General features: G+C 34.4%; 1 protein-coding gene and 1 long non-coding RNA gene across 2 annotated transcripts; one reads left to right on the forward strand and one right to left on the reverse strand.

Annotated features, from left to right (window-relative positions):
* The first annotated feature begins 4,619 nt into the window (after positions 1–4,619).
* LOC122585580 lies at positions 4,620–5,959 on the forward strand. The gene is made up of 3 exons (XR_006321733.1): positions 4,620–4,698; positions 5,529–5,770; positions 5,848–5,959. It is a non-coding gene; the product is annotated as an uncharacterized LOC122585580 (long non-coding RNA).
* Positions 5,960–12,512: 6,553 nt separating this feature from the next.
* On the reverse strand, positions 12,513–15,488 carry LOC122585579 (putative wall-associated receptor kinase-like 16). The gene is made up of 3 exons (XM_043757705.1): positions 14,615–15,488; positions 14,251–14,412; positions 12,513–13,916 (listed from the first exon to the last, which is right to left on the reverse strand). Exons 1-3 carry the CDS (start codon positions 15,486–15,488, stop codon positions 12,703–12,705), a joined length of 2,250 nt encoding a protein of 749 aa, XP_043613640.1. The 3' UTR covers positions 12,513–12,702.
* Positions 15,489–16,628: the final 1,140 nt, after the last annotated feature.

Consider the following 16,628-nt stretch of genomic DNA (forward strand, 5'->3'; position numbering starts at 1 on the left):
ATGTTAATAAAGAATTTATGTGATGAGCTTGAGTTCTGTCAAACCGCGTCGTTCGGTACACTACTATTTACTCCGAAAGGGGAGGCCTGTAGTTAGTTAGTTGCGCAACTAGGTTTCGTCCGCCCACCCAAAGCGTACCGTTGGAAGGTTGGTTGCCTTCGTGACAACCTTCACTTCTAGTCTGGCCCCCGGGTGTTCTAACTACCTTAAGATAATCGGGCGTCTCCATGGCACGACCCATTATCAATATTGTAATTATTATTACGGCACTTGATTGACAGCTTGTGCTATGAATTGAATTATTGGATTGTAATCGGACTTGAATAAAATGGTAGTAGTAGTGGCTCAAGCATTTACTCATCAAAATTATGTAAATTATGCCTTTGTGGCTAAATGAAATTTGATATTGAATTATGCCCTTGTGGCTAAGTGAAAGGGATATTAATATTGTTGATAATTGGAAATTGTTTGGACATACGGATTGGGTATCGTCCCTCATGTGATATCTTGAAAGACGTTGAAATTGGTGATATTGAAATGATTTTGGTAACCGAATGATTTTGGTATGATATACGATTAATCAATTTATATACTTTTTCTCTCATGATGATTTGACAAATGAGAACCTGAAATTTTACTATAGATTCTCCAAGTCTTGATATGACGTTATGGTATTTGGAAACTTGATAACATAATATGAAAACTTTGTCGATCATATGGTTTGGATATTTCGAAATGTAATCGTAATCAGTTTTTCTAAGTATTAAAACGGTGATGTACAAGATTTATATAAAAACCTATGCACTCACCAACTACGTTTTCGTAGTTGACACTTTTTCTTCATGCTTTTCAGGAAATAAGCTTAGGCATTGAGGATTTATATGCTTCATGAATATTTGCATTGCCCTTTGGAGTCAAAGATCAAACCTTGTGATAGGCAATGGAATCCGCCTTGATCATTGTAGTATACTACTTCATGTGCTTGTTATTTGTTTCGTGAACTTAATATTCAAGTACGGTGGACGCATTTGTACTTGGAAATTGGTTCACATGCGTGTACATTTGTAAATTCTTTTATCAAATAAAACTATGGTGAATGTTATTTATAATCCTTTGTTTTGAATACTCGACTTTCTGTACATCTCATCATTCCGCCTTAGTTGGGGTGTTACACATTATGATGTTCAAGATGTTTGGTTGAATTGGAATTGATGGTAAGAGTAGTTTTTGCGTTAAGCGTTTTTGCGCGTTTGTTGGAATTTCGGTAATTCGGCTTTGATTCGCGAGATTTCTTTTGCACACTTTGCTTTGTACTATTATTTGATATTGGTACTGTAGTATTTTGGATTTTAAAATATATTTTCTGATTTATATTAATTTCCTTGATTTATTATTATTTAATTAATTATTTATTCCATTTATTCATTAATTAATTAAATAATTCCTTATAATGATTCTTAGGTTCTTAAATCACCTTTAAAATTTATGGATAATTATATTTTGATTATCTACTGATTATTATGTTCTTAAACTTGTAATATTATATTTTATTTATTTATTTAGGCTTTATTATTAATTATTTAATAATAGTGATTAATTAGTGATGTTAACTTAGTTATTTATTCTTAAATTATGTAAAACTTGTTCCTCTCCTTGAAATTATTTTTCTCCAGTAGGTTTAGGTTATTTTAACATTAGTCATGTGATTTTGTCCAAGTTCATGATTTATATAATTTATTATTGATTTATTTATTCCTTAAAATCCCTTTTAAATTCACTAAATTATAAAAACACTTAGAAATCATCACAAGAGCTTTTGTCCAAAAATCCCAGGCCTTTTTAGGCAACTTTTATCAATAAAAATTTGTAACCATTCAACCTCTCTTGTGTCCTTATAATTTGAGGACTTTTAAACATAAAATCGTTTACCGAAATAATGATTTTTGCCTCATTTCTCAACCAAATTAAATGCTTCAAAAGGGATTTTTGTTCTTATTTCATTTTTTCCAGAATGTCCATAATATTTTGATGTCCTAAGTCGTGATTGTGGTGGTGGTGTGCTATGTGAAATTTTGTGCTTTCGGTTGGTGATTATTTGACCCGAAAAGACGATTTTTGAGCTTATTCTTGCCATGCATCAAATGACTTGAGTTTTATACTTTTAATATGTCATATTTCCAGTATGTTCATCACATTTTCATGGTCATAAAGTTATGGTGCATGTGTGTGCTCAAAATGCATTTTAACAAGCCTATTTTGTCTTGTTTGGTTCCATAATCATATTTTTGTTATTACCATAATTTTTCCAGAATATTAACCTTGATATTAACACATTTTTCACTTATGACAAGCCTAGCTTCATCTCATAATCCAAACAACAATCCAACCTTCTTAAATCTAGCATATATGCACTTAAATCAATACTTTTTAACATAAAGCTTTAACCATCAAAAATCCATCAACATAAAAATATATTTTTCATGAAATATTCCAGAAATATATATGCAAATATTTATACAACATGTTCATCTTTTTATATAAAAAGTTACTTTACAACTAATCAACACATATCCACCTTTTTGATGCTAACTTTCATAGATCCAACACTTTATCAATAAAATCTATATTTTTATAAATATTTCCAGAAATATTACCTTCATAATATGTATGAATATAGCCATCTTTCAAAGGAAAAATCATATCAAAGACTATTAAACTTATATCCACACTTTTGGGTCTTAAACTAGTTGAATCCTTGGATCTTTCTTCATGGATTCAACATGCATGAGCATGGAAAGAAAGATCCTATCAACTTTGCCCTCATCAAGTGTATATTCAAAAGAAAACATGAAGAAAACACAATCTTTTGATAAAACCTTTTTAATATAAACAAGAACAAGATTAATCTAATAAAGAGATGAAGATATATACCCTTGAAGAACACTTTTAGATGATGAAAATGGTGTAGATTTTCGTGGCCTATACCCTCCAAAAATACCCTCAATCTAGCCTTGAAATAACCCTTAATCTCTAGCTTAATCCAACCCTTGCTTAGCCTAACTTAAACCCTTACTATTATCAAGTATTAAGGTTGATTTTTGTTGGTGTTTTCCTTGTTCCTTGGCTGCCGAAAATGAAGAGAGAAAAGGGAGAGAAGAAGAGTTTTTGAGAGAGAAATATGTTGGGAGGAGATGGAATGATTAGTGAGTGTGTGTAGTATGTGTTTTGGTGGTGAGTTCCAAGACTTAAGGCATGCAAAATTTGAAAAGGGAATGTATGTGTGGGAGGGTATGGAGGCCGGCCTAAAGGGGGCAAATGAAAGGGTTTTTTTTTTTTTATATAATTAGTGTATAAGTTGTTGTATAAGTATATGTTAATTATGTATTTGTTTTGTAAGTGTTTAGTTAGTTAAATGTAAGTGTTTGGTTGTTTTAGTTAGGAATATGTATATATGTGTATAAGTCATGTATATTTATGTGTATGGATATATTTTTGTATTTTTAGTTGGTTACATAGGTCATTGTTTGTAAATTTGTACTAATTTTTAAGCTTATATGCTTACTTATTAAGTTTTCGACGCTTTTACGTACATAATTCTTCCAATTATATTTTTTAGTTGAAAATTTTATTTATCATGATCATATCCTCTTGATTTGGTTTTATTTTTGATTTGTTGGGCATTCCATAGGAATTTTGATTGGTATCTCAATTTGGGAGTCTTAAGTTATTATTATCGTATCGATTGACCACCTCTAAAAATTTTTGTTCCGAGGTATCTTCATTAGGAAGTTCTTATACATATCATTAGTTTTAGATTACTAATTTGGGGCATTACCTACTAACTTCAAGTACAACTATGGCTTGCGGGAACGTAGACAACCTAACTAGCACATATATAATATTAAAAGTGCAGTTGTTACAAGTTTTAAAGAAAAAATGGTTGTTAACTTGTTATAATGATATTCGTTAGTTCTTATTTTACATTTATTTATATTTAAGTCTCTTTATTATTTCTCTCCTGAAGGAATTATATAGTTTGGATTTAAATTTAAGTTATAGCTAAAAAATTCATTCTTTAGTTGAAAGAGATATGGTATGAAAACATTACGGAGTATTATTAAAAGGAAAAATGATCCGTACTGGAGACTTTACCTAAGCTTAGGTACTACTGATATTTTAAAATTTTTTACAAATTAAACCTTTCAATTTGATAAACATATATAGGCCCCCTGAATTTTACATAACATCTCTTTGAATTTTACATAATCCTTCTTGCTTTACCTAAGATAGGTACTGCATATTGGATTGAGATTCCCTAAAGTTAATTACAACTTTATTGGTAAAGTTGCCATTGATTTAAAATCTAAGGTCAAGATTTAAAGATGAATTTTGAATATTGACATTTGATTTCAATCCAAAAATCAAGATGCTTCAAACTTTACCAATAAAGTTGAAAACTTTAGGGATCTCTACTTTAGTCACATTTTCGATGTAATAATCTTTCCTTAATTAAAAACCCTAATTTGAGAAGCTAAAAAAACGCGTAATCCCACGCGCCACCGCCATTATATCCCGCGTAATACAAGGGCTAATAAATCACATTGTATTTGTTTTCATCGATAAAATCATACACTGCTTCCTATCTGTTACGAAAATCGCAAACCTTTTCGAAGAATTTATTCTGTCGGGAATCATCAGGTACCCCCAAATATTATTATTTCTGAATTATGTGATTATTTCTTGTACTTTTGTTTATCTTTTTTTGTTTATTCGTTGTTAATATGCATCCGCCTAGGGTTTGTCTACAATTTATATACTTATTTTTTACTTTGTGTGTAATTACCTGTAGTAGGGATTTATATATCTTTCTTTTTTTGATAATTCCATTTAGGTTTGAACATGATAATAAAAATAATATTAGTAGCAAACATCCACCCAACAAAATCACTGATCATACGTTCTTCATATTGGGGGACTTCTGTTTATTCAATTTAATTTTAAGTTTGCTATATATTTTAAATGTGTACTATGATTTTAGTATAATTCATGGTATGTACAAAGTAATTTTATTTTTTTTGGGTATAATTTCCGATTTTTTTTTTCTCTTGACGACATTTTACTTAATGGGGTTACATATATAATATGTTATAACTATTTCAATTGATTTTGCTATCTCAAGCCATTTCCCTATAAATGAGTATACTAGCTTTGTGTGTTGGATCTCAAACGGGTGACAAGGTTAAATAAAAAAAGCGAATCTAAAAAAGGATAAGGTTAAAGGAGACATGGTCAGTATCCCGTTAATTATACTTGAAAATAATTAAATTCTGGGTTAAGTGGTAAACTCAACATGACTTTTTGACCTGTACTAGTATTCTCCGAGTTAACCTCATATCTGTTTTTGACCCTTTACTGAACCTGCCCGGCATGCCAGTTTTCTAATTTGATACAATCTACTATTGTACTCTTCTCATGCTTTGTGCCTTAATGGGAATCCGATCTAATTTTATATATATATTCAAGAGTAGGGTATTTAGGTGGAAGGATTGAGTAAGCTTCCTTTGTAAGGTGGATTTGATCCTAAAATACAGGATAAGTCAACAGAGGTAGCAACTCTTACAAGTAAAATGAAAGCTCTGTGTCATGAGAAAGACATGATGTCCCTATAATACTTTGAAAATCATGTTATATCCATTAATAAATTGGATCTAAAAAACCCGAATATAAGGAAGTTGACGAATGCTATTTTGATCAGCTACTTAAACTCAAGGTGATACTACTTGTGATATTTTATGTATGAATGAACTTCTACTTATAATGCTATTAACATGATGCTTTTGTTCACAGACAACTGAGATGGATAACAAGGATTTAAATAACTATTGCAATGCACTTCACAAGTGAGTTTTTATATTCTCTTAGCCATAAACTGGTTTAGATCAGAGGTGGCAAGATTCGTGGGTGTAGTTGGGTAATAGGTCACAGAGGGTTGGGTTTGAAGTGAGTCACTTCTAGTGGGAGTTCAAACCTACCAGTTGGGTTGACCAGCTCTTCCTTCTGTGTTAATTATGATTACAAACCAATGTCATTAACATAATAATCTAAATCTCTGTTGAAACAATATAGAAGATTGCAATACAATAAAATTATACACACCAAACAGACCCGTTGATAATTGAATGGATCAAATTGCTACCTTACCTGAAGTAATTTGGAATTTGGAAAAAGACCTGTTTTAACCAAGTTCTGTGTTTATCCATTGCCCAACCCGTCCATCTTGTCACTCTTGTTATGTTAGTTCTTAAATTACTTTTCTTAGAGTAGTTTATCCTAAACGATTGTCTGGTAACTTATTCATGTGCATGAAAGATGTAAGACGTTACTAGCCAACAATATCATCACGACTAATTAAAGGATTTGAATATAATTATCGCTAGCTACACTTGTTTACAATCTTAATGCACTATTATAAACTATCGCTAGCTACACTTGTTTACAATCTTAATGCACTATTATAAACTGCACCTAATTGGAAAAAAAGAACAAATTATGTAAATTAAAACTTAGTGTTTTATAGATTTATTGAAAGTTGTATCCTGGCTCTGGCTGGTTTTTCCGAATCGCAACAAGTTAACCAAAGATCCCAGTCCCTAATTATATCTACCACTAAGCATTGGCATTATCTGAGGCTTAATTATACCACTATTGGGGTTGTATCGGTTGTTAGTGTCTTGAGAGTCTTTGGTTGGTCCGTTAAGCAAAGATTTAGTTTCCTATTCATTTGAAGTACTTTTCATCCATGGAGGCTTGTCAATCATTGATGCCTATATTCCTTCGAGCTCTAATGCCACTTTCTTAATAATATGCCTTTCGTCTTCTTTAAGGTGTAAGCATCTTTGTGCAAGCCTTGAAACTAGGATGATATCGTGAGAAACTTCCTTCCGCTGCATGTTTTTATCAAGAACCTTTACTAGAGTCTCATTTTCTAGAGACTTTAATAGAGTCAAATATCTTTGACATGAATCACATGATTGTTGGTTATATACTATGTATGTAATTAGTAAATTAATTAAGTTAAAAGTCACGTATAAAAAACTTAACGAGAATTGGGATTAAAAAAAAGAACCGGGATTAAAAAAAAGTTACTTCGAAGTTTTAGAAAGTTGAATATCTTTTATTGATCAAATAAAAGAAGTTAACATTTAATATTTAAAAACACTTAATTTTGTTCATTTTTGTGTCGTTTGACCATAAATAAATTAGCAACACAAGTTACGAAATTAAGTATATAGAGATATTGATGTATGGGGTAGTTTTTTCAGTGAGAACACCTATAAAATGAGAACAACATGAGAACACTCAAAAACTTCATTTTGGTGCATTATAAGTTCATAAAACTAATTAAGTGTATAACTAATTATCATTATTAAGTGTTTATCAACACATTGATCCGTCAAAACTGTCAAATTTACCTTTAAATTTATGCATCCGTCTTGATGAATAATGCATCCAAGATGGATGCACAAACCAAAAAACGTGAATTTCTCGATTTTGACCGATCCATGTGTTAAACACTTTAATAATGATAATTAGTTAAACATTATGTTAGTTATATAGACTTATAATGCATCAAAATGAAGTTTTTTAGTGTTTCGACGCTGTTCTCATTTTAAATGTGTTCTCACTGGATTGGAACAATTGATGTATGTGAGTAGTTGAAATTGATTGATTTCTCTTCTACCTTACTTTTATAGTTTTATGAAAAGTGGGAACGTATAGAGATAAAGTTGGGTCATTGAGCTAAAGTGCCAACAAGTTGGGTAAATAGGGCAACTGAAGCCGCCCATTTTAGGTCTGATGGCAATAGTAAAATTCCTGTTGTCAATACAATACCAACCATTGGTTTCCATTTGAGTCAAGTGTTTAATGAAACATCTCAATGGTGATTCACAAATGGAGATTATGAGTCACAAATCTAGGCAGCCATACCTACTCCAACACTGTATGCAACAATTTGGCTATTAAATCAACATTATGATGTTATCTAAACAGTAAACATATACAGTTCCTGCGTCAGGTTTAATTAATTCTACACTTGCAACCTGTCCATGCTTGTGAATATCACTAGGAACGTCATTTTGATGTATTATGAAGTGCATTGCAGGGGTTTTATGGGGAGGCACAAGATAGTTGCAACATTTGTTTACCTGAATAATGTGTAGAACTTAGGTATGGCACTAGATTATAAAGAAGAAAATGGCGACTGGATATTTGCAATTCCAGTAAGTTACTATTTTTGTCATTGTATATACTATTTTTTTTTTACTTTTATATGGTTCTTTATAGGGATAATGGCATACGAATGTAACCACCTATGCCAATGGTTATGTAATGTAGTAACCTACTCAGATGGCTATGTAATGTATGCACCTATGTTTTTTTGGCTATACTATGTAAGGACCTTTAGATAACAGAATAATGAAATGGGTCAAACAGATATTGTACGTGTGGATTTGCTCAATACTTCAGCAACAAAAACATAGACCACCATAACAAATGACATGGGCTTGATCGGTTAATCCTTGTACGTTCTTGTAGTTGCTGTCTTTAATATAGCTAGTTCGTGCCTCTTTACAGCAGCCGTCTCTACTTGTACAGCTGTACCCCATTTGAATAGTCAAGATCTAACCATAAACTCTTATGAAAGCTTTCAATAAAGTTTAGAAGTAACAAAACCCAAAGAATGCAGCAGAAAAGCCCAAAACTCTTGTCCAAATTAATCTTTAGAGCTTGCATAGATAGCTCATGACCTGTTAAACTTTGGTGTGCTTATACTTAATGACCGCCTTACAGTAAACTCAATCTCCACAAACGATCAAACTCCTATTCCAAATAGCACGAAACACACAGATATACAACTCAAAGAATCCACACTAAATTCAAGCATATACGAAACACACAGATAAACAAATGAAAATCACTAAATTCAAGCATATATGAAACTCAAACTGTTAGGAATAAAACTGTACACACACACAAGAACTAGTGTATAACAAAAAAGGACAAAGGAGATTTAACGTGGTATCTCACACTAAACTGTTGGGGGGGCAACTTGTTTTTCTTCATTGAAACCCTCCACCAAAATTACATGTAGAAGAGATATATATTTATAGGCTATACAATTAGGGTTTAATTCTTGTTCCCCAAGTAACTACTAAAACCAGGCCTAATTTAATTTAGACTGGTTGCCTTAATTCCTTTTAGTGGGCCAGTTTTCTTAGCTCAATAGAAAGAGGCCTGCTGTCATCTTTTGAACTCAATAGCCTCAGTGGGCCGTAGACAACATTACTCCAACAATTTCCCACTTGGTGTCTTCCAGTGTTGTCAAAGGCGAGTGCCTCTCCCGCGCCTGAAACCCTAGGCCCAAGTCGACATGAAAAGGCGGTCAACAACGGTCAGCTGTGGTGGTCAAATGTGTCAAAATTCGACCAAATCATTCAAGATCCAGCCAAATCGTGGCTAGATCTAATGTTTTCTGGCCAAAATGAGTGACAATAGTCAAGATAAAATAAGGGAGTGAAAATATAAAATGGGGGGGGGGGGGGGGGGGGAGAAAATTATGTTTTTTTATATATGTTTATGATAGTCTAATAATTTGAAGTTTTTGGTTGAAAAGTTTATATTTTTTGAATGATATTTGGTTTTAGAATTGACATCTGATTTTTCACTATATATAAATGTTTTACATTTATTTACTTAGTGTTTTTTTTTTCCGGGCGTGCGCTTTTTTTTTTGCGCATCTCGCATTCGCCCTATTTGCGCTTTGAGGTCGCCTTCGCTTTTGACAACTATGGTGTCTTCGGACCTCAAACTGCACCATCTACAATCTCTTTTGTACAATTAGTAAGAACCCCTCCTCTTGTTCAATGCGCCCTAGTTCCCCCTCCGGCCTTCTCATCAGTTCACCTGGAGACCCGTTAAAGCTCTTACTGAGCTTCAACCTATAAGTCAGAAAAATTGACTCGCTTTATGTCCCTACGGGCTCCCACTGACTCAACTGCCGATACTTGGAACATGCTGAGAACAAACACTCCCCGAATAAAGCAGATAATCACTGGAGAGACTTTAACAGCTTGAATACTAGTTCTCTTAACCCACGGGAAGTTCTTAGCACGTTCAACTTTAAACCTTTCCTAGCACGTTCAACCTAAATTTGACCTGTAGCTATGGGTTTGCCATCTGCAAAGCAAACCTTTTTCTACCCACGAGATTATGTGAACCGAATTTTGTTTTTCTTCTGAACTACGGTAAACTGACCATATAATGCGAACCCCGTTTCTTACCTCGAGCCATCACTAGATTTCCCTTGAGAACCTTCGACTGCCCGTTCCCGAATTTAACCTTATGCCCATGCATCCAACTGCCCGACAAAACCGACTGGTTAGACTTGGAATAACCTGGACACACTTCAAAGTCATGAACCAGCCGGAGTCTTCAAACCTATGTCACCCTGCTCGTCATATCAATAACTTAATCGTTCGCTAGTCTTACCTTTCCAAAATCCAACTTTTAGATTCCGTATCGCTTCAACCTGTTGTGGGTAGCGTGAAACGAAGCACCGAAATACATGACCCAGGAATCCACACTACTCTAGTACTCTCTACTCTGCAATCAACGTCTGAGTTGTAGTCTTATGTAGTGTTCCGTTCTTTGTTATTTTCCGGATATTGATTCCTAAAATGTTCCACCTCTTCTGATCATGCTTCTTTAAAGAAACATCTCCATCGACCAAAAAAACAAGCCAACTACTTCTGATATTTTCTTTCACCTTCCTAAGCGAGACGAATCCAAAGCCACCTGCTTTGACAGATCCTTAATGCCTGTATTCATGCAACACGCCGTCCTCTTATCATGAACATCAGCACGGTGTGCTGAAAATTTTGATCTGACCTTCACTGCCCAATTAATTCTTTCTTAACCACCAACCAAATAAAAAAGAACTAGAACTGAGCCTCCTGCCTCTAACGTCTTTTTTTTTAGCTAAGTGTGACATGGTTCAAAGCCTCCTACTTAATGAATCTTTCCCCTCCGCTTCTTCTGCTCTTTTGGTTGGAATAACTTATGCCTCAAGAACTAGCCGTCTTGCTTCCTCGTTCTTATACTTGGCACAAAAGAAAGAATAAAACTCGGTTGAAGGTACTAGACCTACACCTACTTTCAAAACAGTCCCCCAAACAATTTGTTGTTGATTTTCATGCAAGGACTGCTGTCCCAAACAGTCCTGAAACCATAGTTGTCAAAGACGAGCGCCTCTTGCGCCTAGGCCTAAAAGGCAGGCAAGGCCCAACCTTAACACCTGAAACCCTAGGCCCAAGGCCCATTATATGAAGCGTCTGTCTACACTTTTCCATATAAATAAACCCTTTGTTCCACAAGTCACCTGTATTATAAGGGATATCACAACAGAATCTTTGTTCCAAAAATCACATGGTATATATCATTATCATCATTCATCATACTATTTTTCATTTAACTAAATTGTAAGTTTTTTTCTATTTTTATATTATTAAGACTCTTTTGCTATTTGTTTATACCTTCTTAGCAGAAATTTTCATCATTATCATTTGTTACAGACACTTGAATTTTATATACTCTTGTGAGCCTTTTTATTTCGGGCTCGTGCATTTTTGCGCCTCTCGCCTAGGCCCCATTTGGGATCATTGCGCTTTGAGTTCACTTTCGCCTTTGACAACTATGCCTGAAACAGCCCCTGCCGTCCCAAAGAGATATGAAAGAGGCCCTGTGTGAACAGTTTCTGTTTTTCGGCTAAGCCAGGCCTAATTTAATTAAGGTCGGCTGCCTTAATTTCTTCTAGTGGGCAGTTTTCTTGGCTCAATAGAAAGAGGCCTGCTGCCATCTTTTGAACTCAGTAGCCTCAGTGGGTCGTAGACAACATTATTCCAACACGAACTACTACAATTATCATTAATGTATAATGGGGAAGGAAGGTTGTTACTGTTGAGGTTACTTGGAGAGAGCGAGTATTTGACTTAGATATACAGACTAACTGGGGTATATTACCGTGTGATACCCCCAAGATGTTTACCTCGGGAGGTTCAAAGTTGAGATATTTTGTGAGAAACTGAAACCACTAGGCCACCTTGATTGTGGTTAGAGCTCAAAGAAATAAAATAAATGTGTAGTAGGAACCGTGATTCGTGAGAGCACATTACACCTCTTGAAATTCTTGGGGATCAATATGGTAGTATGAAGCTTTTAGTTCATTAGTCAAACCGGTAAAAAACATATTACATTCCTTGTGTTTGCCATAAATATCAACTTTGAACTCTCTATGTTGTCAGTATGTCACTAGATAGAATACATCTAAATTTTTTAATCAACAAACAAACCTGTTCAATAAAATAGCTAGCTTTTCTTATATTTCAAGAGGTTATAATAAGGTACGAGGTTATAATAAGGTACAAGTGTGAATATGTACCTGTAACCCTAGATACACACGAAGTACTTCAAATACAAATAAACAACCACATGTTACTACAGATAGATACTTCAGTGAAAGATCAGGAGAGCACACAGAATTTGATCTTTCAACCAATGTAACACCCTGATAGTCTAAACATCCGAAAGTTTCAAGTTATTTTTCATCGTTATATAGAGGATACAACCCGATCTCTATCCTGATCACCTGCCACTAGCTGCGGGTAAAGTAATTTGCTTGCTCATGCTATCAAAAGTACTTGAGCTTCCGCTGCCCCTATCTGTGAATGCGTAGTAATTCGCTGATTGCTGAAGCAAATGCTCTCCTTCCTCTTCATTTTCAATACTTTGCACCCAAGGATGCTTTTGTATCACTGATGCCATTATTCCTTCCAGCTCTGTCGCAACTTCCTTCATAGTAGGCCTTTCATCCCCTTTAACACGTAAGCATCTTTCTGCAATTCTTGAAACTTGGATTATCTCGTTAGGGAGTTCTTTTAGCTGCAAGTGTTGATCGAGAACCTGGAAGAGTCTCCCATTTTTTAAAGAAGATAAAAAGTATTTAGCTAGGCTCCTCTCTTCCTCTGGCCTATCAAAGTTAAGAGCTTTTTGTCCAGTTATAAGCTCTACTAGTACTACCCCGAAACTATAAACATCGCTCTTATCAGTCAGTTGACTCGTCTGCAAGTATTCGGGATCTAAGTAACCTAGTGTTCCCCGCACCAATGTTTCCAACTCAATCTGATCCACGGGAATTAGTTTAGATGCTCCAAAATCAGCCACTTTTGCTACATAACTATCATCTAAAAGTATATTATTAGTCTTGATATCTCGATGAACGATTGGGACAGACGCTGCATAGTGTAAATATGAAAGTGCTCCAGCTGTCTCTGTTGCTATTCTCAGCCGGATGTCCCAAGTAACAGCCACTGACTTGCTTTCTTCGTGGATATGATCAGACAGAGTACCATTTGGAATGAACTCGTAAACCAATAAAGGGATTTCTGCTTCCAAACAGCATCCAATCAGCTTCACCACATTTCTATGATTGATTTGGGAAAGGATAACAACTTCATTTATAAATTGCTCTATCTGGGTTTTGGTTTGATCTAACAATTTGGACTTCTTTATGGCAACTATTTTATTATCAGATAGAATTCCTTTATAAACTGTGCCATAGCCACCCTTACCGATAATCTTGCTCTCATCATAGTTGTCAGTCGCCTTGTTAAGGTCTTTCATAGTGAATAATCTGAACCGGTCATGAGAACCCCCATCTTTAGAAATACGTTGCTGCAACATAATTCCACCATTTTGCTTAAAGAATTTTTCCCTGAGCATCATAACCTTATGCTTCTTGACTCCCACATACACCCAGGTGACAAGTATAAGCAGAAGTATGAAAGCAATCAAGCTACCTATAATGAGAAGTTGAGCACAGGCCTAACATTAACTTATTGCTAGCTACCAATAGGTCCAATATAATCGGAAAAGTGTACAGTATATGGATGATATATTAAATGCTCATTTTGAATAGTTTGTTAGATATATAGGCCTATTTGAAAGACTAGTACACTAATCGATCAATCTGTCTTCAAAGAGACTCTTTATACCGATCCATATGAAGGCAAAATCCCAGTCCCTTTGTGCTTTTTTTCTTTACTAATTCAAAGACAGGTTTTTGACGCTTTTAAAAAATACATAGATATACTTGAAATTTGAGGACGGAATCAACTGTACATATATACTTACACACGGCAATCATTATAACTAAAGATTGCTTTACAGTGCAACCAGATCCATCTTTCCTGCCATCTCCAGAGTATCCTCTTCGACAAGAACATGTATAATTTCCTACAGTATCAACGCATTTATGCAGGCAAACATGATTTCTGTCCAGACACTCATTAATATCTGTGTACAATACAAAAATTAATATCGCATCAAACCATAAGATAGGTTAGAACTCACTCCTAAAAGCTAGCCCAAAGGAGGAGGAAACACCTACGCTTATTAATCACCAACCAATCCCACACTTGGCCAATGTAGGGTCGTAACAGAATTCTACTGCAAATTAAGCAAGGGGGTTGGAATTATAAATTAGAACTGAACTTACTTGTGCAGCTATCTTTAATATAAGGGTTTCCTTGATAACCTTCAAGGCAACGACATCGATATCCAGAACCAGCATATTTTTGATCGCATTCACTGTTTCCTTTACATAGGAAGTTTTGTGTGTCTTTACTTGCTATGTCACAAGTTTCATTACCGATTGCCCAATCAAGTAACATGGGCATCTTCTCTATACTTCCAAAATCGATCAGATTGGTGGAGGAAAAGTTGAAGTGATTGTACTCTTGGTTAACAACAAAAGCATGGCTACAAGGGTTAAACTTTAATATATTGGTATGGTTAAAGAAGCTACCCAGGGACAAGTTAAAAGCGCCCATTCCTTCTGGGATTTTCACTTCACAACACCCAACCCCGGAGCAAGATCCATTTGTGATACCGCTGTTGTTATCACAAACAGACATGCATCCAGTACCATAATATTCACCCCCACTTAATCCTAGGATATACGCGTCGGTGTCACACCCAATGGCGACAAACCTGTTCTTGGTTGATACTTGGAAATACATCAACGTGAAAGACGGATCATTGGATGTGTTCTCGTCTCTTAACCCATTGCTATCGTAACAATCATGAGCAACATACGACGTAACTTCAATCTCGCCTGTGCTTATTGACAAATTTGTAATACTAATTTCGCTTGCTCTTAAGAAAAGTGTAGGCCCTTCACTATGGGTCCTGTCACAGGTTACAAGGAACTCAGGACCGTGGTAGCATCCTGGACCTGAACCAAAAGGAAATGTTATATTCACATTACCACACGACGTTTCACAATATGGCCTCTCTTGAGCACTTGCTTTCCCTAAAGATGTCAATATTGCTACTACTGATACTACTGCAACTAGTATGTGTAAATGCATGGTTACTTTGCTAAGTAGTTTGTGTGGTTGAAATTTGTGACTTTGGGTATATATGCAGTGGGGACTCAGATAGATAGGAGCATTCCTGTGAACTGGACATTGATATATGATTGACCATTTCTTTCTATGCTAGCCCTATATCATATTAAGTGTCATGGTCTCACTGTCATTACGAACAGGTTCCTATTTTATTAACTGGACATAGATATATGGTTGACCATTTCTTTCTATGGTTGACCATTATTTTTAATGGGTCCTATTTTATTAACATGTTCCAGTGTCAGTGTCACTACAAAATGACAATTCATTTTTTTCAATGAAATTTCTTTTTAATGGAAAGTAACAGTTACGAGTATCTATCTACGCATATAAAATGGAGGTAGGGTGTTCAACATCGGATAAGTAATTACTTTTATTTTTAACAAATATTAATACCCATATGTTTGTTGAATAGTTATTTTCTTTGTTACCTCATTATTTTTAGAAAAATCATTAAACAATGTGAAATCTCTAATAATTATAATTTCTTATCCACTAATATACCTAATCACTGCAAGTGGTATAACAACTTTACTTCTAATGGATGTTCATACAGTCATCGTACGGGATGCAATAAGTGATTAATTATCATATTCACATTTTATTTTGTGTAAAGAAAGAAGATGCTATCCTATTTCTTTGATAATTCTATACACAAGTAGAAGATTTGTCAACTAGAGTCATACTCACCAAGAAGATTCATGCCAATATATCCATCTATTTATAATCCCTTATAAAACATATTAAATTTTCTATTTTAGAAAATTCAATATTTTTTATACTCAAAATACTCCCATTTTTTAATCCTAATTCCCCTATACATTTAATCTATACTTTTATACTATCTAATAAAAAAAAATAACTCTCTTTTTAAATGTTACATTGGGAAATTATCTAAAATAACATTAATGATTAAATTACACTACCAATATTTTATCTTTTAAAATATATTCCCATTAACCTTTTAAATCAATTACTTTTACATTAAATATCTACATCACTTGACGTCGCCTACACCACCAACAATCTCTTTCACCACCATACTGTTACCGCCACGACCTGTGCTGTGTTGCGCGGGTACCGTGCTAGTTTGCTTTTAAT

This window comes from Erigeron canadensis, chromosome 1 (genome assembly GCF_010389155.1).
Source record: "Erigeron canadensis isolate Cc75 chromosome 1, C_canadensis_v1, whole genome shotgun sequence".
In the NCBI taxonomy this organism is placed as follows: Eukaryota; Viridiplantae; Streptophyta; class Magnoliopsida; order Asterales; family Asteraceae; genus Erigeron; species Erigeron canadensis.

Bases quoted from the DNA above. Each gene is read 5' to 3' on its own strand.
- LOC122585579 (XM_043757705.1), bottom strand. From the start codon at position 15,488: ATGCATTTACACATACTAGTTGCAGTAGTATCAGTAGTAGCAATATTG. The intron at 14,413-14,614 runs GTAAGTTCAGTT...TATTGTACACAG, and splicing joins TATTAAAGATAGCTGCACAA to ATATTAATGAGTGTCTGGAC. The intron at 13,917-14,250 runs GTAAGTATATAT...TTCTCATTATAG, and splicing joins AGTTATAATGATTGCCGTGT to GTAGCTTGATTGCTTTCATA.